The sequence below is a fragment of the Sinocyclocheilus grahami genome, unplaced genomic scaffold (genome assembly GCF_001515645.1).
Source record: "Sinocyclocheilus grahami isolate Dianchi unplaced genomic scaffold, SAMN03320097.WGS_v1.1 scaffold398.1, whole genome shotgun sequence".
Lineage (NCBI taxonomy): Eukaryota > Metazoa > Chordata > Actinopteri > Cypriniformes > Cyprinidae > Sinocyclocheilus > Sinocyclocheilus grahami.
In genome coordinates, this window is record NW_015505577.1 from 259115 (window position 1) to 284820 (window position 25706).

Genomic DNA, 25706 nt, shown 5'->3' on the forward strand with positions numbered 1-25706 from the left:
CGGACAGTGCGATTCCGAACCACATCAGGCCTGGACTCAGCAGTGGATCCTGTCCAGATGAAGAATGTCACCTTTGAGCATGTGAAGGGTGTGGAGGAGGCCAAGAATGAGCTGCAGGAGGTGGTGGAGTTCCTCCGGAACCCACAGAAGTTCACTGTTTTGGGAGGAAAGCTGCCTAAAGGCAAGAACACACTTTTGCTGTAAGGCTCCAAGCCAGAACCATTTAAATGAATAGTTAAACCTAAATTCTGTTTGCTCATATGCTCATATTCTACCAAAGCTGTATGACTTTTTTTCTTCTGTGGAATACATTTTTGAAGAATTTTTACACCTACCTTCTATAACATCCAGGATAAAAAAAAAAAAAGACACCAGCAAGTCCATATGACTCGCACACTGTGTTCCAAGCACTCTGAAGTCATACTACATCTTTGTGTGAGAAAGACAAAAATCTAAGTGTCGTCTATATTTACAATCAGTGTTGGGGGTAATGCATTACAAGTAACGCGAGTATTACTAGTTACTTTTTTCAAGTAACTAGTAAAGTAACGCATTACCTTTTAATTTACAAGAGATTATCTGTGTTACTTTTTCAAATAAGTAACGCAATATACTTTGTTTCCAATGTCTTGACTGCCAGCTCTCGTGTTGCCATGTTGAGAGAAATCGGACTGAATAAAAATAATGCAACTCAGAATATGACGCAAACCTGCAATAATTAAATGTTAAACAACACAAATATCCTTTATGTTTTTAATCCCATTCTATTAACCAATCTCTTTGCTTCTGACCTTCGATGATCCAGTTCAACCGTACGAACAAGCAAAAATTACTCTAGACAAACATTTGTGTGTCTTTTTTTTTTATTGGTGAAGTGTTGAAATTTCTTCTTCTGCATTCTACTATACGGGTGTAATTTTACATTTCCTTCAGCCTGAGGCTTATTCATTTCACTTTTGGTGTGAAAAGGCTTTTATATTTGCCAAAAATATAACTTTTTTTTTATTTTAAAAACAAACAAGCAAGCCCTGTCCAGATTTTAAAAGTAACACAAAAGTAACGTAACACATTACTTTCCATAAAAAGTAATGTAATTAGTTACTTTTTTATGGAGTAACGCAATATTGTAATGCATTACTTTTAAAAGTAACTTTCTCCAACACTGTTTACAATGCCATTTTCTTTTAGCACATTTTTTGTGGTATGGTGACATTTTTGAATTGACAAAAATTACTTCTATTTTGGTTTGCTCTTCATACAAACCCTTTGTGAGTACTTGCAATATAATGCACAATATTTAACAGTGCCTTTTTGTATTTTGGGAGTTTGATATGCTCAATATTAATGACTGATATAAAATTTTGACCTATTATCAGTTATCTGCAAAAATCAATAGTGATAGTTTGCAATCAGTTTTTGTTCCTCTGTGCACCAGCACTGGAGGGTTCTATTTGTCTACATTTTGTTGAGTTTGTTGTGACACGTGGCTATGCTTTGTACATGAAGAAATGGGTTAAAAACATGGCAGAAAAAAAGCTCTTATGTATACTGTATACGGTTTCATTATATATATAATCATGGTACAATAACCATTTAAGACAATTATTTTGATAATTTGTTACTTTGGAGAACATTATTATTATTATCAGATAACATTAGCAGTTAAAGTGCTTACGAGTTACAACGTTACAAAGTCAAAGATGGACTACTTTTGGACTACTTCATTTTAATTCGTAATTTAAATAAAAACCAAACAAAACAGACAATTTATGCTTAATGCAAATCCAGTAAAAAAAAAAATTCCGGGGTTGAGGAAAATTCAATTTGTCATAAACATGAGAGCTATTATCTTTTATCATGTTAATATCAACAATGTTAATATGAACATTGCTAACATGGTTTTTGGATTTGAACATCTGACCTCTTGCTTCAGAAGACAAATACTGCACAAATGCGTGACTTGCAAATCCACTATCGACTACCTCGAGTCACTACAAACTGGAATCATTTTTCCAATGAAAAATGTATCATGTACAGACTTTAGCACAGCTGTGGATGAGTAAATAAGGACAGAATTGTATTTCCCTTTGAGTAGAAGAATAAAGTAAAATCGCATTTGTAATTTTGACAAAAATTCCACATAGAATCTATTTGGCAGCTTTAAGCCCTGTGTACACTAGTGTCGGTTTTCGTTTTAAAACGGCGTTAGAAAATGAAAGCGATTCTCATCTACACTTGTGTTTTCACTGCATTTCAGAAACGTTCTCCGTCCACACTACACAACCGAAAACGCAGGTCACATGACCATTCATGCAGGTACAGCAATGTGCATGATGTCATTGCTTACAAGGTCGTCAAGAATACGCAGAGCAACTGTGGCCAGACATGCCATCGTTTTCAAAAGTCTCTGTTTTGGTCCGTTTACACTGAAACGCAACCCCGTAGTTTTCAATCTAAAACGGGGTCTGCAGTGTTTTCGAAAGTGTCCGTTTTCGAGGTTCTAAAACGCCGGGGTATTGTAAACGACAGGTGTAATCGTAGCGAAAGTTATGCGTTTTAAAACGAAAAGATTAGATTAGATTTGATTAGATTTCTTTCTTCTTTGTTTTTTTCCCTTTATTTTACCTAAATAGTATTTATTTGTGTTTTTATATTTATGATCTATATTCATTTATTTGCAGGAATCTTGTTGGTTGGGCCTCCAGGTACAGGTACACTAGTGTCGGTTTTCGTTTTAAAACGGCGTTAGAAAATGAAAGCGATTCTCATCTACACTTGTGTTTTCACTGCATTTCAGAAACGTTCTCCGTCCACACTACACAACCGAAAACGCAGGTCACATGACCATTCATGCAGGTACAGCAATGTGCATGATGTCATTGCTTACAAGGTCGTCAAGAATACGCAGAGCAACTGTGGCCAGACATGCCATCGTTTTCAAAAGTCTCTGTTTTGGTCCGTTTACACTGAAACGCAACCCCGTAGTTTTCAATCTAAAACGGGGTCTGCAGTGTTTTCGAAAGTGTCCGTTTTCGAGGTTCGAAAACGCCGGGGTATTGTAAACGACAGGTGTAATCGTAGTGAAAGTTATGCGTTTTAAAACGAAAACGCACTAGTGTAAACTTAGCCTTAGATTTCTTTCTTCTTTGTTTTTTTTCCCTTTATTTTACCTAAATAGTATTTATTTGTGTTTTTATATTTATGATCTATATTCATTTATTTGCAGGAATCTTGTTGGTTGGGCCTCCAGGTACAGGAAAGACCCTGTTGGCCCGCGCTGTGGCAGGTGAGGCAGATGTGCCATTCTACTATGCATCTGGCTCTGAGTTCGATGAGATGTTTGTTGGTGTTGGTGCCAGTCGAATCAGAAACCTTTTTAGTAAGTACCTAGCTTGCATAGTGCCACTCCAAATCATAATTCAAGCACGATCGTTTATAGATGATGCCATACTATGCCTAATTCTGTGTATGTGAAAGTAACCAAAAGTGTGAATGAGTCATTGTATGTATGTATGTATTAAAGCAGTTCTCCTGCATTTGTCCTGTAGGGGAAGCTAAAGCTAACGCTCCTTGTGTTATCTTCATTGATGAGCTGGATAGTGTTGGAGGAAAGAGGATTGAGTCCCCTATGCACCCCTATTCTAGACAGACAATCAATCAGCTTCTAGCAGAGATGGATGGGTGAGCTATGCTACTCAAAGTGACTCCATTGCAACTTTTGACTGCACTCGTTGTTTGAGTGAAAGGTTTGTAAGTTTCCTTCGCTAAATTTTGGTGTTTAACATATGCAGGTTCAAGCCAAATGAAGGTGTCATCATAATTGGAGCAACAAACTTCCCTGAAGCTTTGGATAAGTACGTAGATTGCATTTCAAACATCTAAAGACAAAAGCCTGCTTCAGTACATCAAATGATAATATGATGAGTGCAACTGAGGTTGTTAAAGTTTTTTTTTTTTTTTTTATATATAATGTTGCTGATTGGTAAGAAAATCTGAATCTTGTTCCCCAGTGCTCTGATCCGGCCAGGCCGTTTTGATATGCAGGTCACTGTCCCCATACCAGATGTGAAGGGCCGCACTGAAATCCTCAAGTGGTACCTTAAAAAAATTAAAGTCGACACTGGTAAGTGGTCTGTTAAAGATTAATTTTCAAATGTACCTATTAGATTCTGAACTATTAATGTTGAAAGGTAAAAAAGTAATAGTACAGCAAGTAAAGTCATTGTTCTTAAGGATTATTGTATTTTCTGGTCATTAGCTGTGGAGGCAGAGATCATTGCTAGAGGAACGGTGGGGTTCTCTGGAGCCGATCTGGAGAATCTTGTTAATCAGTCCGCACTAAAGGCAGCTGTGGATGGTAAAGACATGGTGACCATGAAGGAGTTGGAGTTTGCTAAGGACAAAATACTGATGGGTAGGTACCTGTAACTTATTCTGCATGCTGAAATAAACTTCGCTGCTCATATTAGACAATAAAACCTCTACATTTTCGTAGTGATGCACCAAAAATAACTTTTTGGCAGAAACACCGAACTAAAAATAAAGTTTTACATTTGGGTAACTGAGCTCTGTATGTGGTTCAGGGTGTCGTGTACTCGATAAATGAAACCAGTCATAGTAAAGCTGTTCGGTTGTCCATTCTGACATGTTTACTTGTTGCAGCTTATTCACATCGTGTGTATGAAATGTGACCCTGGACCACAAAACCAGTCTTAAGTCGCTGGGTTATATTTGTAGCAATAGCCAAAAATACATTGTATGGGTCAAAATTATAGATTTTTCTTTTATGCCAAAAATCATTAGGGTATTAAGTAAAGATCATGTTCCATGAAGATATTTTGTACATTTCCTACTGTAAATATATGAAAACTTAATTGTTGATTGGTAATATGCGTTGCTAAGAACTTAATTTGGACAACTTTAAAGGCGATTTTCTCAATATTTAGATTTTTTTGCACCCTCAGATTCCAGATTTTCAAATAGTTGTATCTCAGGCAAATATTATCCTATCTTAACAAACCATACATCAATGGAAAGCTTATTTATTCAGCTTTCAGATGATGTATAAATTAGAGACATCGTTTTGCCAATTGAGCCTGTCGCCGATATATCGGTATCGGCGAATATGCCGCCGATATGAACAATTTTTTTTACAGAACACATATTGCAGATAAAATGCTTGAAATGGTGTAATTACTTAGTTTGTCCAGCAGAGCGCGCTCCATTGTTTGCTACTGGCGACTTGGATGAAACGCTTTAAAGCTTAAGTCAATGGAAAACCATTGAAACTTTGAACGGCCATATCTCCGTAGCGGTGCTGCGAATCCGCACCAAATTTGGGGGATCCCTTCAACTCGAGGAACCCTCTCGAACGCGAATCGAATGTACATCTAGAGGCCCGCTTTCGAATGATCGTGATAGCCCCCGGGGTTTGGGAGTTACGGGTGGTTAAATTTGCGGTCCGGCGCCGAACGATCAAGCGATCCCGGGGGGCTACCGACGCGCGGAGGGTGGTGTTCGAGAGGACTCCTCAAGCTGATCCCCCAAACTTGGTGAAGATCCGCCGGCGCGTTCGCGAGATAGTGACACCAGACCAGTCAACACTTTCACTTCAGTAAGGAGGTTTCTTGTTCAGACAGCAGCATTCACGCGTTGGCTTATTCGACAGTAAGTGCCCTGTGAAGTGGACTTCACATGAAATTCCACCATGATTCCAGTTCCAAGGGAACGTACACATTACATTCAAAGGGCGATTTGAATATTTTCAATTGCTGAATTGTTGGTGCATCACTTGTTTTCCATTCACTTTCCCCCTCTGCAGGGCCAGAACGCAGGAGTGCAGAGATTGACAAGAAGAATAAAGAGATCACAGCGTACCACGAGTCAGGCCATGCTATTATTGCATACTACACCAAAGGTGCCATGCCCATAAATAAAGCCACTATTATGCCGAGAGGCCCAACTTTGGGTCATGTGAGTACATTTTAATTGATTATTAGAATCTCTACTTTGAAAGGGCTTATCTCTTCAGTTTGGGTTGAAATTGTAAAGCCAGATTTAGAATATTTTAGAGAGATGAGCTGCTTGTTTATTTTTCAAGTGAGAGACAGTCAGCCTTAATAGTGCCAGTGTTTTTGTTGTCTTCTCTGTTAGGTATCCATGCTCCCAGAGAATGACCGCTGGAGTGAAACTCGTGCTCAACTTCTGGCCCAGATGGACGTCAGCATGGGCGGCCGAGTGGCTGAAGAGCTCATCTTTGGCAGTGAGAATATCACCACTGGTATGTTGCGGTACTGTTTGCTCTGGCGTTGCAGTGTCATTCAAATCGTTTGTGTATTGTGTAAGATGAAAGACTATGATTATTGTATTATAAGAATGACTTGGCTGCAAGTATGAATGTTTATTGTACATCACATTTTTCAAATACGTGAGAGGATACTGCATGAATAGTAAATGTAACAAAATTATGCTAATCGCTTATTTCCATTTTTCATCTGTGTAATGTTTTGTTGTATTCACATAGGAGCATCAAGTGATTTTGACAGCGCTACAAAAATAGCCAAAATGATGGTGACCAGATTTGGCATGAGTGAAAAGGTTCGTCATATTTAGCAAATTGTCTTTGCGCCCTGAATATGCATGTGTATATATGGATATTATTGTCAGACTTTATTTACTTTTCTTTTTAAAGAGTTGGTTGTATTCAAACTTATTGAATATTAAATATCATGAACCCTTATTGTCATGAATAAAGACCTGTTTATGTTGCGTAAGGAAAAATATTAAATGGGAAATGTTATGAAACAACTTGCATGTTATTTACTAATTTTGTCACTGTACTAAACTATTTCACATGCCACTTGAGTTTCCATGACATGTTAGGATTCAGTAGAAAGCAAGGTAGCTTGCTGGGTTTTGAATAAGAGCTTTTGAGAAGGTTTTTTTTTTGTCCATAGCTCTTGACTTTTTATTTAATGTTTGTAATTTTATTTATTTATTTATTTTTTTTTATAGTTGGGTGTCATGACATATGCTGACCTCACCAAGCAGAGCCCAGAAACTCAGGCAGCCATTGAACATGAAGTCAGGATACTTCTGAGGGTAAACTTTGTTCTGATCTAATTCTATCCTCAAGTCAGTACTACAACATTGCATTTTAAAGCACTCAACAGCCTGCGCTTTTCTTAACATTTCTTAATACCAGCTACCAATTTGTCCAGTTTTTGGCTCACATATTTCTTTGAATGCTCCTAGGATTCCTACGAGCGTGCTAAAGCCCTCCTGAAGTCTCGTGCTAAGGAGCACAAAAATCTTGCTGAGGCTTTACTGCAGTATGAGACATTGGATGCCAAAGAGATCCAGCTGGTCTTAGAGGGAAAGACATTAGAAAGCAGATGAGGGCTCACCAGGGACTTCAGGCAGCAGGGAAAGGACAATGAAACTCTAAAAGACATGAATGTACATATGCAACCAAGAGCTTGGTAGGCCGACACTCCCCATTGGTAAAGATGTATTTTTTCCTGAGCCAGATCTCTAAAATTAGTTTCAGTTTTACATGCTTGGGATTTTCTTCCAAATAAATTGTTTGTTAACTCATTTAGTATCTATTTAAGTGTTTTTCTGTACCATTGACTTTAGGGTGCTGCCTTATTTGAAGTGGAGCAGAAGACAATTTTGAATAAATCATTAAGCTGTAAGCACCAGTCCAGTTTACTATAAAGTTAGGAACAAATTGCTGTTCACTGTTTCTGACACCGTTGTCTGAGCCAGGCTGAGCATATGTTTCATGGTGACCTTTGAGAAATGTATGGGAATATATTTTTCACTGAGGGAATATATCGAAGCACTTTGGTACTGGGACATTTATGTTTGTTTGTGTGATGCATATCATAATATCGGCTTGTGAACAATGCTGCTTCAAAAAGATTTAGTCACAGCAAGTCAATACATCAGAACCCCAGTATGTTGTTAGATAAACTTTATGACAAGAAATCAGTGGCCCAGTGATCAGTGAACTCCTGTAGTTTGAGCCCTATTTCTGCACTTTCATTAATCATTAAACAAAAGAGAGACTAAATGTAATATTCATTCAAATTTGATCTTCATTTCTCTATAGTTCCAGTGGCTAAACTGACTTTATTCTACACATTATTTATTCATGTACAGTAGCTCTACATTTATGAGTTTACCTTGCCTCCATGTATGTTTGCCTTTTACCCAAGCTCGTTTTAGTTGTGTATATACAGTATATATTTATAATCAATAAAATTCAAAATGAGGGTATTGTATGTAAGTGTATTAGATTGATTTTAGTCTGAGTTCCGCCTGGTTTGTCATTTAAAATGATTTTTCTTTTGATGCTGTTACACAAATGGGAGTTGAACTGAATAAAGCAAACATAACTCTGCATAATTGTTGTTTTCATGTACTGTGACAACTTCTGCATTGCAAGAACATATTACACAACCAAACAAGTCTAAACTAAAAAAAGTTGGTGCCATGATGTAGGATATTGCTAAGGAGTGGTTCTTAGCATGTTGATATGTGGTTGGTAGGGCGTTCTAAATGGTTGCTTACTGGCCCAAATGAAAAGTATGAGGATTTTCACCCAGTGAATTCTCTTTGCTTTGAAAAGTAATTCGATTTCTTCTAGGAGCCACACAGTTCAAATGACACCGTTTTCATTTTTTGATGGAGCTAGGTATCAATTACTCACTTATGACATTTTCAAGACTTTCCGTTCATTTTTGAAACAAATCGAGATGTTTTTAAGGAAATCCAAGATTTCTGTCCCTCCATTTAAAGTTCATTCACCCGACGTTTTGACAGTTTAAAAGGTTCATAAATAGATTGTAAAAAAAAAAAAAAAAACACGAATTGAGAGGTTTAAACAGAATTAGTTTAGGCTTTTATTCACATATTAACACTGACAAAAGCACATATATAATCACATCAAAATATGCTAAACAGACTTTCAGCGGAGGAACAGATCACTTGGGTTTTATTAAAAATGTTAACATTTCAATATGACAGTCTACAGCAGGAATCCTCAAATCTGGCCCTCAGGATCCACTTTCCTGCAGAGTTTAGCTCTAACCCTAATCAAACACACCTGAGCATGCTCATCAATGTCTTCAAGATCATTATAAAATCACAGGTAGGTGAGTTTGATCAGGGTTGGAGCTAAACTCTGCAGCGCATTGGCCCTCCAGGGCAAGATTTGAGGAACCCTGGTCTACAGGTTACATGTTACTGTAACCGTATTACAGTTACTCGCTATGAATTACAACTCCATTACTTTTTTTGCACAATGCTGGGATAATATTTATGTGGAAAACATTTAAAACGCATGCTTGAAAATCTGCCTTCCCTATAGTTTAAACATGCTTGTAAGTGCTTTAAAAGCAACTACAAGAAATTGTCTTTTTTTTCTCTTTTTCAATAAAATGTTAATTTTACAAGGCGGACATTGGAAGAAAAAGCAGAAGTTGGGTTTTTGAATTCAGTGCTGCCATAATTTGTGGCAAAATCCAAAGAAAGTTAGAAATACTGGAATAAAAGCAATGCCATGAAGCAGCCCAAAAGTAATGACTAGGACCACAATGGTGGAGAACGTTCTGAATATGTAGCTGCTGGAAGCTGATAGCACAACCACACCCACAATTGTAGACAGAGCCCCTTGAAGTATGGGGTAACCCAGGTGTGCCATGGCCTCCACAACTCTTTCATTCACATCGGGCTTAGAACTGGACACAAATGTGTAGGAGATATGAGCAGAAAAGTCCACAGAAAAGCCGATGCTAATGACCAGGTTAATCATTGAGATTGAATCGAGACTAATGTCTAGCAGTGCCATGAAGCCGGTGACTCCCAAAATGACTGAAGCGATGGCAAAGGCCACCCACAAGGCACAAAGAGGATTTGGAATCAGCACAAGGGAGATGACCAGCATTACTAGGGTTGCCACAATGACGGTCTGAAGAGTGATATGCCCTATTACTGTATATTGATCATGATATATAAACGCTGGATGGTAGACCAACAGTGGACATGGGCAGCTCTCTGCTGTCTTCCGTAGTGAGTTCAACACGCTCTTTTCTGTTGAATTCTGAACAACTGTCTGAAGAAACAGACGTGAAGCAGTTATGTCATTATTGGATATGTTGACATCCTGTCTGAGCATTGGTTGGTGGTCCAGGAACTGATAAAGATGTGTTTTAAATTGACCTTCTGAGCTGATGTTATTACTGTGTTCCTCTGCATACTTTTCAAAGGAATGAAGCCAAGATGTTGACAAGTTGTTGACAAACTTCAACTCCTGAAACCGTACAATACATGACTCGAGTTGATTGCGTTTGCTCTCCTCCCAATATGGAAATGTGTCATTGATGGCTAACATTACATTTGGACCATAATAATCAAAGTATGTCTTTTCAGCTTTGTAGTATTGGACGATATACGATTTATCAAGTGCTAGGTTCTTGAGATCAATGCCTTCCTTAAGTTGCAAGCAGCCATAAACACTAACAGCAATGTATGTTACGTAAATAAAAATTACTAATGCTTTACTCCAAACAGTTGTCAAAAATGGTCCATAATACTTCCTGAAAAACAGTGTCATTGGGTGCTCTTCCTCGGTTCCTGTGTTATGGTCGTAAGATCCTCCAACACAGCACAGAGTATACATTTTAGACCGTCCTGGTGGGACCTCTTCTGGGACCTTCATGCAAGTTAACCAGTGTCTGTTCGCCCCCTCCCTTCTGCCATTCAGAGCCAGACAAGCTCCAAAGAAAGTGATGTTATAGAAGTAGCAGAACAAGACAGCCGTGCCTGCGTACAGACAGAACGACTGAACAGAGCCGAAAGGGTTGCCGTAGCTGAGGTAGAAGGCTAGCACGTCAGTCAGGGTGGTGATAGTAATGGAAACGGCTGCCTCCCTGTAGGTATCAGCCATGCGTTTAGGCACTGTGTCTTGAATGTTGGTCCGTTGCCAGCTGGAGATCATGATAAACATGTCATCGATACCGATTCCTAAAAAAAAAACAGTTTTACATCTTGAAATTAAAACGTGTCAGTTCTGTAGAATTTGCAATGCATTTGCATTTATGCCTTTTGACCCTTTTATCCAATGCGACTTACAGTGTGTGGGGTAAGATGTGCCACCCCCTAGCACCTTTTTTTTTAATCACATGGCCATATTTAGAAAGAACCCATCATAAATAAAGCTGTATGTCCTATATAGCATTGAAAATCTGACCATGTCTCAAAATATATATCATGCATATTGGTCAGCTTTACATGTATAAAACCGTGTAAATTCTTAAATGAAGCATTTTTCTGCCCAAAAAGTCTTCTAATAGTGAGCTTTGCTTCAAAATGTTACAAATTGTTTCAGTGCATTTATTCTTTTTGGGCTATATTATAAAATATAGATGAATTGCAGCAAGACTTAAGAATGGAAATGTGTATTACTAAATAGTTATTCAGGTAACACTAGTTTGGGGACCAATGTCTTTCTGCTGCACCTGTAACCTGGAAATCAGATTTGCAACCTTGCTGTTACTACCACCATCCTGTACCAATTGTAGGGTTGATTAGGTTCAAAACAGTAAAGATAATAAAAATTATCTAAGATACAGTATCTTACCAAGAATAAGGAATGGAGAAGATGCCACAGTAATAACAAATGGCACCTTTATGAGTAACAGCAACCCAAAGCTGGACAGCACAGCTTGTGCAGTGGAGAAAACTCCAAGAGAAGCCACCCATGCTTTATTCCTCACATTATCAAACCTGTTGAGAGAAATGAAATAATGCATACATATTTGCAATTATTATCAGATTTGCAATCTGAAAGATTTTTTTTTAGTTCATGGTATTTCACAAACCTCAGGCAAGATATTATTGAAAATGAGATGGCAAGAAAATAAGTAATTGCAAAAAGTTCAGTGACAGATAGGGTACTCTTCTCAAACTCCTGTTGTCTTGACATGGATGTGAAATAGGATACCTGAGAAAAAGAATTATCATTAAAACTTTTCATTTAGTCACATACTTACGATTGATTAGACTAAGAATCACGGTATGAGATACAGAAACCCCCCTAAATACAAAATTAATGTATGAATGCCCAAACCATTTGGCATTTATTATAAACATTTCACAATTTTTTTGCAAATGGCACTTGATTGTATACATATGATGCAATGCCTTAAGTGTGGCTGAAGTGTCTACCTTTTGAAGCCACTGTATATGCAAAGGGTTAAGCACTTTCATAACGTGCAAAAATATTTAGCAACATTAATGTGCTCGGTAATTTATAAAAATTGACAGAGTGATAATGTTATTATGATTGAGTTCATGCCTATGTCATTTTAGGTTTTCCAAATGAATCTTTCATGTAGCATTCTTAGTAGTTCTTGAATTTACTGGGCATGTTTATATGTAATTTAATAGAAGATTCAAAACAGGGAAACATTTACACATTTTTAACACAATGGTCATAAAGTTGAGGTCAAACGTTTACAGTACATACTTCCAGAATCTGCTAAATGTTCATTATTTTACCAAAATAAGAGGGATCAAACAAAATGCATGTTATTTTTTTATTTAGTACTGACCTGAATAGAATATTGCACATAAGTGACGTTTACATATTGTCCACCAGAGAAAATAATAGTTGAATTTATAAAAATTACCCCGTTCAAAAGTTTACATACGCTTGATTCTCAATACTGTTTTGTTGGATGATCCACACTGTAAAAAATGATTGTGATTTAACAGTAAAATACTGTAAAAATGCTACAGTAAAAACCTGTTAACAGTAAGTTTCCATACTATATTCGGTGAATAAATGTAATTACATTTAATGTAATTTTACAGTAAAATACTAGTTAAAAATACGGTTTTTGGAAATGAAAATGAAATTGTATAATTTACAGTGCCAAACCGTAAATTGACACTCCCAGAATTCCCTGCATGACACTTCATATTTGATGTTTTTTTTGTTGAAATAACATGTTTCTTCTTAGTTTTTTCTTATCAGTTGTGTACATTAGGGTTTCATCTTACATCTAATGTTGTTAAATTAATGTTTATTGCATTATTTCAGTATCACATGTGTCACAATGATGGGGTTTAGTGTTCGTGTGAATGACACTGTGCACCTTCTATATATAAGTATTGTCCTCCTCAGCTCGTAGAAAATCTGTTTGTGATTTTGAGCTTTGGTTCATCATGTGACTTTCTCATCACCACCAGTTTTTGGTGGTTATCAGTGCATTACAATAGCTCAAAACCGATATTAGTACTTCAATATGTTGGTTTATTAACATTACATCAGTTAATGAAATACGGTATTTTATTGTGAATTTAAGTTAAGTCTGTTAAACCTAAAATGTAGCTAACCATATTTTTTTCCGGTGAAGTTCTGGCAACCACTAATTTGTTTCATTAGTCCCTTGTTTGTCCTTAACAGTTAAACTGCCTGCTGTTCTTCAGAAAAATCCGTCAAGTCCAACGAATTCTTTGGTTTTTCAACATTTTTGTGTATTTGAACCCTTTCCAACAATGACTGTGTGGTTTTGAGATCCATCTTTTCACACTGAGGACAACTGAGGGACTCGTATGCAACTATTACAGAAGATTCAAGTTCTGCAAGGTGCATATGTAAACTTTTGACCTCAACTGTACATACACAGATTCAAATTTTCAAACCAATATTGACTACACTGTAAAAAACAAGTGTAATTTTAACTGTAAAATTTGTCAAATCGCTACGGGAAAAAACTGTTACTAGGTTAACATGAACCATATACAGGGAAAAACTGTAAAAGGTCTAACCAGACATTTCATCTAATTTTACAGTAAAATGCTGTTCATTTTACAGATTTTAGAAATAAAAAAGAACAAATCAATGTATAATTTACAGTCAAAAACTGTAAACTGATATTCCCAGAATTCCCTGCATGACACTCCACATATGATAGCATTTTGTTTAAATAATCATGTTTTTTAATAGTTTTTGTCATCAGTTATGTACATTAGGGCATTATGTTACATCTTCTGTTGTTTAATGAAAGTTTATTGCATTATTTAAGTATCATGTGTGTTACCATGATGGTGTTTAGTGTTTGACTAATGAATGACTCTGTACACCTTCTATATAGTAGTATAAACTTCTGCTTGTGGCGAAGCTACTTGTGATGAGCTTTGTTTCTTCATGCTTTCTCTTTTACCACCTGCATTATTATGGTGGTTGTCAATATGTTAAAGGTACAAAACAGATTTTTACAGCAGTGTGCATTGTTGAATTTACTGGTGTACATAAAAAAATTCTTCTTTGTAAATTACAGTTTTGTACTGTACATTTTTTATTCTGGCAACCACAGCTGCCAAAATGATTTTGTAAAAACTACAGATTTTTTTTTTTTTTACAGTGTACAAAGATACTTACTTCTGATACAGAGGTCGTTACATTAGAGAGCAAGTCTACCAATTCTTGAAGCCAGGCATCTTCCAGTGAGTTATTGCGCTCTTGCAGATAATATACAAGTCTCATTGCTTTGGCACTTCGAACAACTCCATTGTGATCCACCTCCACCTTACTAATGATATTTCCCATGTGGACACAGTTGAATTCGGAATGACAGTACTCAGGATACGTTATTTTGACCAAATGAATGTTGCTGGCATTGTAATTTAGAACATCAAGCATTAGGTTAGAGTTGCACGTCCCGTTCACAGTTGCGCAAATATCCGAAAACACAAATTGCTGCGCGTCATTCGCTGCGGTGATCCCCCGAACTTCTCCATCTATGCGGAGGATTTCCTCTAGTGCGGCAACACTGAGTATGTTTGTCTGACAAGAAAATATCAAAGATGCAAAAACCCCATCAGTGGTCAGTCGGACAATTGAAAAGCGTGAGTCCGTTTGTGGAAAGGTTTCTTGAAAGAAACGCCTCTCCACTTTAGCGCGGCCGTTTTTCGGTGTAAACTGCTCCACTATGTCGTTTGACTTCAGGTCGTTCAAAAAGTAAAATCCTCCTCCGAGACCTGCGGACACAGCCAGCGGTAAAGTGACAAACCACCACGGGTGAAGCCCTACGAATTTACCCACACTTTCAAAACAAAGCCGGATGGGCTTTTCAACGCAGTCTGTGATGCAGGACACCATGACTACTGCAGAGATGTGCGCTGATTTGTACACCTGGAGGAGAGATGTGCGGATTATATATGCCTCATTTGAATATGTAACACCTCATTTTCTTATTGTAGCCTAAGTATTGTAAGTGTATTTGCATACCCTCTCCTTTTGAGCGTGCATAATTGTGCTTGCATATATTATATTTACCCAAAAATGTAGCCTAAATAAATAGGCTATCAGTCGTTCTTGAGAAGTGGGATAAAACAGGGTGCAAAATTGAACAAATAAAACCTTGTGCTCAGACAAATGAAACTACATTTATGTATCTTATATGTACTAAGCTACTGAGCTATGCTTTGATACAACCTCACAACTTTTCTCTTTTGGACTGTGTACCCTGATAGCACACATACATCTCGGAGACATCTATTTGACGTCTGCATTTACATCTGCAAGACGTTTTTTTTTTTTACAGTGTTTGCTCATCTGCAATACGTCTATAAGACGTTTTCTATCAGATGTCAAATAGATGTCTACTAGATGTCTTTAAGATGTTTATGATTTAGAATGTATGTAAAATGGACATCTTACGTCTATCAGATGTTTGTACACAGCAGATGCTTTCCAGATCAAGTGATCTTTAACAGACGTCTTGCAGACGTATGTGTGCTATCTGGGTATATCATTGCAACTTTACCTTTAACAGCATTCAAGGTGTTTTTAACAGTTCAAAACACATTCTGGTGTCAGCAGACAGATTACACTTTTTTTCAGATTCCACAACAAACCTAAAATATCAAAACGGAATATTATCAAAATAGTCAACTGACGGAGTTGACACATCTGACGGTGGTGACAAAAACCTGAATTTGCAATCATTTTAACTATCAAATGCATTGAATCAGTCAATTACTGTATTCAAACAAACAGTGAGTATGTTATTGTTTATAAAGCTTTTATGCAAGAGTCACATTGAAGTGTTTTGATATATCACTGGGACACAAAATCTTATGGTGGTGACATCTGACGGTGTTGACAAATTTGGCATTTCGTTCACAAAATCCAATGGAGTTCATGTAGTAGCCATTTTATGTTTTTCTGTTGATGCTAGATGCTAATGGAACCTGCTTCAGGAGGATAAAATGATCTAAATATTTCAAATAAATTCCTCAGAAATTGGAAGATGGTGTTGACACATCATGGCTGTGACAAAGGAAATCTTAACAGTAGGATTTAAAATATTCTAAAACTAAAACTTAGCAGAGCTTGTCTGACACTGGTGTACTCTGCAGAGGTGAACTGTGGCAAGGGGGCCCTTTAGAGTGACAGCAGCCCCTGATATTCCCTGATTTTATGAAATTTTATTGAATGTCTGACGGTGTTGACAAAAAGTGGGGACGCAACTTTAAAATCTTATGAAACATGCATGTGTCATTAAAAAACAACCTTGCTTTGATAGGAGATATTATTAAGTGTTGCTTTTGATAAAACAAGCTCTTTTTCATCATTAACATTTTTATAAATCCATTTTATTGCATATGAATGATTGAACCCTTCTCTGTGGACACACTGTTTTAGATGTAGTGAGAGGACATTAAGAAACACAGATTTGGTATAATAATGAGAAAATGTAATTGAAGGTGATAATCGTGTTAAATCCATTCTATTATTAATCCCTCATGAGATTTAAAATTGAAAATATTTTTATTTTTTAAAGCTAATAGCAGTTACCCTTGCTGGACCTGTTTTGTCCCACGTCTCTTGATGTTACATGTGATGTTTCCAGATCCTTTCAGAATGAATTGCAGTAATCCAGTGGGATTTTTGCACGCAATTTGTACGACCTCAGCGTAATTCACACAAAGATCTGATCTCAATGCCATCAATCCATCTGAGACAAAAGTTTCAAAATTCTGTTAAACTGGAATATTATTCATGCATTTTATTCTCGAATATCTTAAAAATGATGAGAGAAATAATCACTGGATAATGAAACAGTGGTGGGAAATATTAACTGGAATGAAAACCCATAACATAATGAAAATATACTTTGCAAATGGACATGTGTGGGAATGTCTTTTATGGAAATTTGCAAGTGAGGTTAAAAAAACAAATAATATAAAAAAGCAGTCATGTCTCTCCAGAGGTCTTACAATATGCATGTGCTGGCACAAAGGATCTCTTTAGACTTTGTCTTTTGTTATCTTGGTAACTATTTCCATTAGGATTTCCTCTCAAACCTGTAATCAAAAGGTTGTTTTGAAACTATTTTCTGAAGCAGTGATCCAGTTACCTCCTGTAGATGTGGAGCAATTAGCTCCCAAGTGAAACAATGGACCTCTGAAGTCGCAGACAATGGGAAAATTCTTTAGAAAATTGGCAAAGATTCTGAGATCTTCAGACAGAAATTGGAGAGGGATCTTGAAAAAAATAGTATAAGTTCCCTTTGTGCTGGTAATTACAAACCTCACAGTAAATGGACATCTTTTAGGACCTAAGCAAGCATGCGTTTTTAATGATAGATAAGGCCAAGTGTAAAAGTTTACAAATATCAAATCAATTATATATTTATATTTAATCTTGTTTATTTATATTATATTTCATTTAAAAGTGGCAGATGAAGAAGAGTATATGGTGTTCAGGTTTGGATGTGGCAGCGGTCTCTGTACTGGACGTGCTGAGAAGGGTCAAGGGGTCCTAAAGGTCAGATAATTCAGCCCTGCCCTTAGAGAGAAAGAAAGATGGAGTTTGGTCACCAAACTTTGCCATGTCTAGATTTAAACAGAGAGAGTGTGTCTGAGCCCGAACGATATCAGGAAGGCTATTTTCAGAAATATGTTTTTGCAATGCGACGGCTTCTGTCATTTATCTTTGCTGTCTTTTTTTTTTTAACTTTACATAAAGGCTGAAAGTTTGGATAAGAGCGCAAGAGGGCAGCAGACTGTCACTTACTGCGCTCATCACATATAGTCTCTCTCTCTCTCTCTCTCTCTCTATACCCTCCTGAGACCCAGCTATGGAGTTTTTGCTTCTGTAGTGGACATTATATTTTAGTGAATTTCTCTGAGACCTCACATGTTACAGTTCTAGTCTGGATGTCCTGTACAGAGCGCATTCAGGGCTTTCCAGAGATACCAAATGATTGGATGTTTCACCGTGGCCACTCCCTCTCCTTGGTTTTTTAAAAATGGCTGACATTAATTTAGTGATAAAATTGTACATCCTTATGGAAATATGATACAATTTTGTAATTATAATTTAAATCTGATTAATTTTCAAATTGTTTGTCATAAATCAACATCTCAGGAAAATGTTACGGGGTTTCAAATCAAAATATGACTTCCTGTTATGAAACAGGACATCATTTCATACATGTCCACTGTAGAGGACACCAGGAGTAAAAGCATGTTTATTACACATTTTAGGAGACAAAAGAAGTGTGACGTGACATGTGGCCAAGTATGGTGACCAGTACTTGGAATTAGTGCTCTGTATTTAACCCATCCAAAGTGCACACACACAGCAGTGAACACACACACACACACACACCGTGAACACCCCCCCGGAGCAGTGGGCAGCCCGGGGAGCAGTTGGGGGTTCGGTGCCTTGCTCAAGGGCACCTCAGTTGTGGTATTGAAGGTGGGAGAGAGCGCTGTACATTCACTCCCCCCACCTACAATCCCTGCAAATAACCATTGGGTTACGAGTCCGACTCTCTAATATGGAGATAGAATTGTTGCTTAATTCCAAATAAATAGATTATGATCCACAAAGAAATGTAAAGAGATTAACAAAAATTAAACATATTGACAAATAAATAAAATGAGATCCACAAATAAATCTTAAAGTTTCACAAACATGAATTAAATTCACTCGCATTTGTGAATCGCGTCCTGTGCATTTGCGAATTGTGAAACATTTCTTCCGTCAAGACGTGCTGACGTGCTGACAATCCACAAATACGTGGACTCCACCCACCGTCTACTCAAGCCAATCAGATAACAGCCACATTTCGCTAACCAATCATAGCACAATCTCGCTATAGCCAATCACGCCATCTGCATTGACTCAAATAGGTAATATAAGGGCCATAAAATTGGTACCGTGAAAGATGTTTAAAATTGAATTTCGTTAGACCATTAGACTGTGTATCATGCCAAGCCACAGTATTATATTTTACATGCCTTTGAAAATGCCAGAGAAATACAAAACAACGCTATACTGGATTCAAATGTAACTATTAGGCCACGACTTCCCCGAATATGAATATGAAAACAAATTATATATCAATATTCTTAGGAAATATAAAAATAATAAAATTATAATATTTTATTTCATAAAAATAATATTATTATGAAAATCTGGCCAATTACTACTCCCATTATTACACTTCTTTTTTCAACATGCTGTCCCAACAGCACTTTAATATGCAAATTATATACAGTGTATAGATAACATTGTGCTTAATGGGAAAACCAGTTTATGGAATTTTTACACACATATTGCATAAAGCAAAATAGTATATCAAATAATTTTGTTAAATACTAAATTCACAAAGCTTTTTATTTCTGGTTGTCAGGAGAATATATATTATACAGTATATGCATGTACTGTATATATACAAACTCATTCCTCCTTGGAGCATTACCACCACCTACAGTAGGTTTGTATTGTGCGTGTTCAGCTTCTCCATCCAATGCCAGATCCCCACACAGTCCACACTGTGCCACGCTCCCGTGGGGGTGTTCTTTAAGTAGCCTACTTTTGGCTGCATCTCTCACTTATGGCCACACTACCCTGAGCATGCCTGATCTCGTCTCAGAAGCCTACGCAGGGTTGGGCCTGGTTAGTAGTCAGATGGGAGACCGCCTGAATACCAGGTGCTGTAAGCTTTTGGTTTTTCTTGTTTAGACAACTAATACACTTCCCTGTGGCTCAGGTTTGATGCTTGTTCATTAGAAGTCCAAGCACTGAAGGTGTCCAACCCCTCTTTTATTTGCCAAATTGTTTTTTCTGAGCTAAAAGTGTCTGGGCATCTGAGATGAAATCCTCCCCTTCTACTCCCACACACATTTGTCGGACCCTAGGTAGAGCTATAGTTCATAATGCTGGGCTCAGCTAATAAACTGCATTGTGAATGTGTACTAGGTAACAACATAAAGCTGAGTACTATATTGGACTGACCATAAGTCACTGCTATAATACACCAAACATTTCTGCTGTTTTTTTCCTAGTAACTTTGGAATCAGAATAAAAATTTCCCTTTCATCTGAATCTGTGCCCTCATCCATTTCTGCACAAAATGTTTTCCACCACTTTGACTTCTTTGGTCAACAAAACAGAAAAACTACTTTTTTTTTTAGAACTTGTCATAGGCCTTTATAGGCAGTCTAACAGCGGTCATCATTGTCAAAATGATTGCATGATTACCATTTATAAAGTTAACATATACAGGTGCATCTCAATAAATTAGAATGTCGTGGAAAAGTTCATTTATTTCAGTAATTCAACTCAAATTGTGAAACTCGTGTATTAAATAAATTCAATGCACACAGACTGAAGTAGTTTAAGTCTTTGGTTCTTTTAATTGTGATGATTTTGGCTCACATTTAACAAAAACCCACCAATTCACCATCTCAACAAATTAGAATATGGTGACATGCCAATCAGCTAATCAACACAAAACACCTGCAAAGGTTTCCTGAGCCTTCAAAATGGCCTCTCAGTTTGGTTCACTAGGCTACACAAGCATGGGGAAGACTGCTGATCTGACAGTTGTCCACAAGACAATCATTGACACCCTTCACAAGGAGCCACAAACATTCATTGCCAAAGAAGCTGGCTGTTCACAGAGTGCTGTATCCAAGCATGTTAACAGAAAGTTGAGTGGAAGGAAAAAGTGTGGAAGAAAAAGATGCACAACCAACCGAGAGAACCGCAGCTTAAGACGCCTCTGGCGTTGTCTGTGTTTCAGGAGTGGCTTAACAAGAGGAATACCACAACTGTAGCCAAATTCCTTGGCACGTCTGTGTGTGGTGGCTCTTGATGCCTTGACCCCAGCCTCAGTCCATTCCTTGTGAAGTTCACTCAAATTCTTGAATCGATTTTGCTTGACAATCCTCATAAGGCTGCGGTTCTCTCGGTTGGTTGTGCATCTTTTTCTTCCACACTTTTTCCTTCCACTCAACTTTCTGTTAACATGCTTGGATACAGCACTCTGTGAACAGCCAGCTTCTTTGGCAATGAATGTTTGTGGCTTACCCTCCTTGTGAAGGGTGTCAATGATTGGCTTCTGGACAACTGTCAGATCAGCAGTCTTCCCCATGATTGTGTAGCCTAGTGAACCAAACTGAGAGACCATTTTGAAAACTCAGGAAACCTTTGCAGGTGTTTGGAGTTGATTAGCTGATTGGCATGTCACCATATTCTAATTTGTTGAGATAGTGAATTGGTGGGTTTTTGTTAAATGTGAGCCAAAATCATCACAATTAAAAGAACCAAAGACTTAAACTACTTCAGTCTTTGTGCATTGAATTTATTTAATACACGAGTTTCACAATTTGAGTTGAATTACTGAAATAAATGAACTGTTCCACGACATTCTAATTTATAGAGATGCACCTGTACTATTCTTAATTGGGTATCATGATTTGATTAAACCTTATCATTCAGCTGAACTGTGCACAGTTTATGTTCTTGCTCCATCCATGAATTAAATGCACATCCTTTAATGAGCAGGGTTTTCTAGAATGTTTGATTTATATGCTCGGGTAATGACAACCGTATGACCCATTTCAGGGGTATTTTAAAATCAGAATATGAGCATAGCTCACTTACAGTCACTGAAAATATTGAAACAGCAGCGATACTAATTCAACACACTATCATAAGCGGCAATGAGCAGCAAAGCTCTGGCTTAACTGGCCACTTCAGACTGAGTGCTGGGTCAAAAGCCAGCTCGCCCCTGTTGCTCAGGCAGCACTGCATCAAATTATAGTGTTTTTGTGCCAGGTGGGAACGTTTATGAGTAGCATTTACAAAAATTGTTTAAGGCAAAACAACACTCTTGTTGGGAGATGCAACTGTTCTGCCTCGTTTGGAATGTTTCTTGGTGAAATAGAGCAAAAACAGTCTAAATGTACAGTGGTGTGTCTAAAACATTTTTAAATGAGTATAATTAACTTATTGTTTATTAAACTGTTGTGTAAAATGAATATCACACTAGTAATCGTGCTGATATTTGGGAAAAAAGCACATTTTCTCATGTGATATAGCTTTACTGTATTCTTTTAAAAACAAAAATAAAAACTCGTGTAAATACATGACAGTTCATATCTTGAATTTTGGGGGTCTTTTTTATTAAATTTTGATGTAATTTCAACCTTGTGTGATGCTAAGTTATGCCAATGCCAGACTAGCTTGTTTGTTGTAAAGCTTAATAAAGGGTTAAGTTAGGCTGGCTGAACGGAGATGTTTTAACAGTAGTTTCACAGCAGTAACAAACAGTGCCGTCATTTAGGGCAAACCTGGCTGGCACCACTAAGGAAGGTCAGGCAGTGGTGGATGTACACTAACTGTGGGTGTGCACAGTGTGCGTTAATTGTGGTCAGACACTTTGTGGTGATGTCGAAGAGTGGGAGGAGCTTGTGGATAGACACCATATTGAATTTTACGAGGATGAAAACAATGCTGTGAAGGATAGACTTACAGTCTTTGCAATGGCACACACTGTAAAATAAGACGCTAGATCATGAAATGTTCACCAAATCACAACTTTCAAAACTTTGAGCTTTTGTCTACTGAACCTTTTTTTTCAGAAAGACGTTTGTCAACTGAACAGCTGGTATGTTGTTAAACAACAACACAATCCATTAAACGCCCTGTACCTCTATCCCTCACAGCCTCATTCCAGTCAAAAATTAAATATGGTGCTACCCTGACTAAGGTCTATTAGAACTTAAATGCAGTTGTCGGGCACAAGCTTAATTCAAAAACTAAAATATAAAATTAAAAAAATTAAAAAATGTATTGAAAAAAGGGCACTTATCTAGTCAGACGCCAAAAGGGTCTATCTGTGCACATGCATGTTGCCAAGTTATTTGTAGTTAGTAGAATGTCTAAAGTGGGCGAAATAAAGTGCAACCAAACAACAACAACAACAACAAAAAAAACCCCTTCTAACAGAGTACACCCAGTGGTGTAGTACAGGGTATAGGCAGGTATACGGTGTATAGCCACTTCTAAATCCCCTCTGATGCATGATTCAGTAGTATCCTGCTTTAGCCAAATCAATACAGCACACGAGTAGCTAATCCAATCTGCATGAGAATACATGCAAATATAAAAAAATAAATAAAAAACCCCCCAGTACAGACAGTGATGTGGTCAGGACCGAGGTGTAAACACTCTCATGCAGTCTATATGTTTCATTCATAGTCAAACTCCAAAACAGACCCACAGAAGTAATAACTTATGACGTGCCAGGAAATCCCTAATATGGACAAAAGTAAACGTTTTGACTGATGATTTTTAAGTCATCTTGAGGTAATAAAAAATAATGCAGTGCTAATTGACATAGGCCTATAGCATTTGTTACAGTTGGCTATAGAAACTATAAAATAAATCTTCAAAGTGGGCGAAATAAAGTGCAACCAAACAACAACAACAACAACAAAAAAAAAACCCTTCTAACAGAGTACACCCAGTGGTGTAGTACAGGGTATAGGCAGGTATACGGTGTATAGCCACTTCTAAATCCCCTCTGATGCATGATTCAGTAGTATCCTGCTTTAGCCAAATCAATACAGTCCAGCACACGAGTAGCTAATCCAATCTGCATGAGAATACATGCAAATATAAAAAAATAAATAAAAAACCCCCCAGTACAGACAGTGATGTGGTCAGGACCGAGGTGTAAACACTCTCATGCAGTCTATATGTTTCATTCATAGTCAAACTCCAAAACAGACCCACAGAAGTAATAACTTATGACGTGCCAGGAAATCCCTAATATGGACAAAAGTAAACGTTTTGACTGATGATTTTTAAGTCATCTTGAGGTAATAAAAAATAATGCAGTGCTAATTGACATAGGCCTATAGCATTTGTTACAGTTGGCTATAGAAACTATAAAATAAATCTTCTGCCTTATTCTGTGATAATAATGGAAAAAGTGTTTGTAGTAAGTTGGCAACACTGCCGTGCATATGAGTCAATGTGATCAAATGCTGACTGACAATTTGTTGTAGAGAATTTGGGATTTATTTTGTCAGTCAATTGCCCATCATGAATAGTTATTCCACTTCCACATCTCTTTATGAATCCCATTTATGAAGTGATGATTAAAAGTAGGCCCAGTGTCCTCACTCAAAATGTATTTCGACAGGATTTCTTGTGCAACATCTATCTAACTTGATACTGGTGACGTCCAGTGTTGCCAGCTTAGCAATTTTGTTGCTAAATTTAGCAACTTTTAGACTACCCATAAATAAATAAAAATGTTAAAAAAAAATGATTAAATTTTTTTTTAAATAAATATATAAAACAGATATTTCTTCCTTTTCCCTAGAGACACATTTAGTATACAAATGAGTTGAAAAGCATAGCGGGGACATTATTTTTCAAAGAATTTATTCATAAAATTTAACAAAATTTCATTATTTTTGTTATTAATTAACACTAAAGACTTTTTTAACAACTCCGTTTCTTTTAAGAATACTTCACATTTAGGTATACAACCCGCAAATTTTTGTTTATGAATGTAATATTTACCATGCGAAATGTAAAAGTTTACAACATATTTAAACATTTTGCTTTTGTGTGTGTAAGAACATATAACATCTTTTAAAGATAATTTACAATTAACATTTCTTGGGGCAAATAGAAAAAAGCTAACATCAGACCAAAATTTCAAAGATAAATCACAGCTGTAAAACAAATGATCCAAGTCTTCCTCGTGTACATTACAAAAACTGCATTTCTTTTCAATATCCATGAATTTTGATAATAAAGATTTACATGGGTAGATTTTGTGGAGTATTTTAAAGTGTACCTCTTTAACTTTATTCAACATGCAAAATGTATATGGATTTAAGTCAAGTCAAGTCACCTTTATTTATATAGCGCTTTTAACAATACAGATTGTGTCAAAGCAACTGAACAGCATTAATTAGGAAAATAGTGTGTCAATAATGCAAAATGACAATAGTAAATACTCAATTTTCAGTTAAAGACAGTTCATCATTGGATTCAGTGATGTTATCATCCAGCTCAGTTCAGTTTAAATAGTATATTTGCAATCATTTGCAACCAAGTCAACGATATCGCTGGAAATGAAGTGTCCCCAACTAAGCAAGCCAGAGGCGACAGCGGCAAGGAACCAAAACTCCATCGGTGACAGAATGGAGAAAAAACCTTGGGAGAAACCAGGCTCAGTCGGGGGGCCAGTTCTCCTCTGACCAGACGAAACCAGCAGTTCAATTCCAGGCTGCAGCAAAGTCACATTGTGCAGAGGACTCATCTGGTTCCTGTGGTCTTGTCCCGGTGGTCGTCTGAGACAAGG

General features: G+C 37.1%; 3 protein-coding genes across 3 annotated transcripts in view; 2 read left to right on the forward strand and 1 right to left on the reverse strand.

Annotated features, from left to right (window-relative positions):
* The first annotated feature begins 10 nt into the window (after positions 1 to 10).
* On the forward strand, positions 11 to 7998 carry LOC107550437 (ATP-dependent zinc metalloprotease YME1L1). The gene is made up of 11 exons (XM_016231711.1): positions 11 to 181; positions 3227 to 3379; positions 3549 to 3681; positions 3792 to 3854; positions 4011 to 4123; positions 4259 to 4414; positions 5822 to 5973; positions 6154 to 6280; positions 6524 to 6597; positions 7015 to 7101; positions 7255 to 7998. The coding sequence occupies exons 1-11, from the start codon at positions 58 to 60 to the stop codon at positions 7396 to 7398; spliced, it is 1326 nt and encodes a 441-aa protein (XP_016087197.1). The 5' UTR covers positions 11 to 57; the 3' UTR covers positions 7399 to 7998.
* A 1325-nt stretch (positions 7999 to 9323) lies between these two features.
* ptchd3b (patched domain containing 3b) lies at positions 9324 to 15269 on the reverse strand. Its single transcript, XM_016231712.1, has 4 exons — positions 14456 to 15269; positions 11889 to 12010; positions 11648 to 11793; positions 9324 to 11031 (listed from the first exon to the last, which is right to left on the reverse strand). Exons 1-4 carry the CDS (start codon positions 15173 to 15175, stop codon positions 9503 to 9505), a joined length of 2517 nt encoding a protein of 838 aa, XP_016087198.1. The 5' UTR covers positions 15176 to 15269; the 3' UTR covers positions 9324 to 9502.
* A 2491-nt stretch (positions 15270 to 17760) lies between these two features.
* Positions 17761 to 25706, forward strand: part of LOC107550439 (ras-related protein Rab-18-B-like) — a 20833-nt gene continuing 12887 nt past the window's right edge. The window contains exon 1 of the mRNA XM_016231714.1: positions 17761 to 17772. The gene's annotated coding sequence lies outside the window, so the exon portion shown is untranslated. The remainder of the gene's footprint in view (positions 17773 to 25706) is intronic.

Coding starts and splice junctions, on each gene's coding strand:
- LOC107550437 (XM_016231711.1), top strand. CDS start 58: ATGAAGAATGTCACCTTTGAGCATGTGAAGGGTGTGGAGGAGGCCAAG. Junction 4,124..4,258: donor AAAAATTAAAGTCGACACTG/GTAAGTGGTCTG, acceptor TCTGGTCATTAG/CTGTGGAGGCAGAGATCATT. Junction 7,102..7,254: donor AAGTCAGGATACTTCTGAGG/GTAAACTTTGTT, acceptor GAATGCTCCTAG/GATTCCTACGAGCGTGCTAA.
- ptchd3b (XM_016231712.1), bottom strand. CDS start 15,175: ATGGTGTCCTGCATCACAGACTGCGTTGAAAAGCCCATCCGGCTTTGT. Junction 12,011..14,455: donor TAACGACCTCTGTATCAGAA/GTAAGTATCTTT, acceptor TCTTTTTCTCAG/GTATCCTATTTCACATCCAT. Junction 11,794..11,888: donor TCAATAATATCTTGCCTGAG/GTTTGTGAAATA, acceptor TTCTCTCAACAG/GTTTGATAATGTGAGGAATA.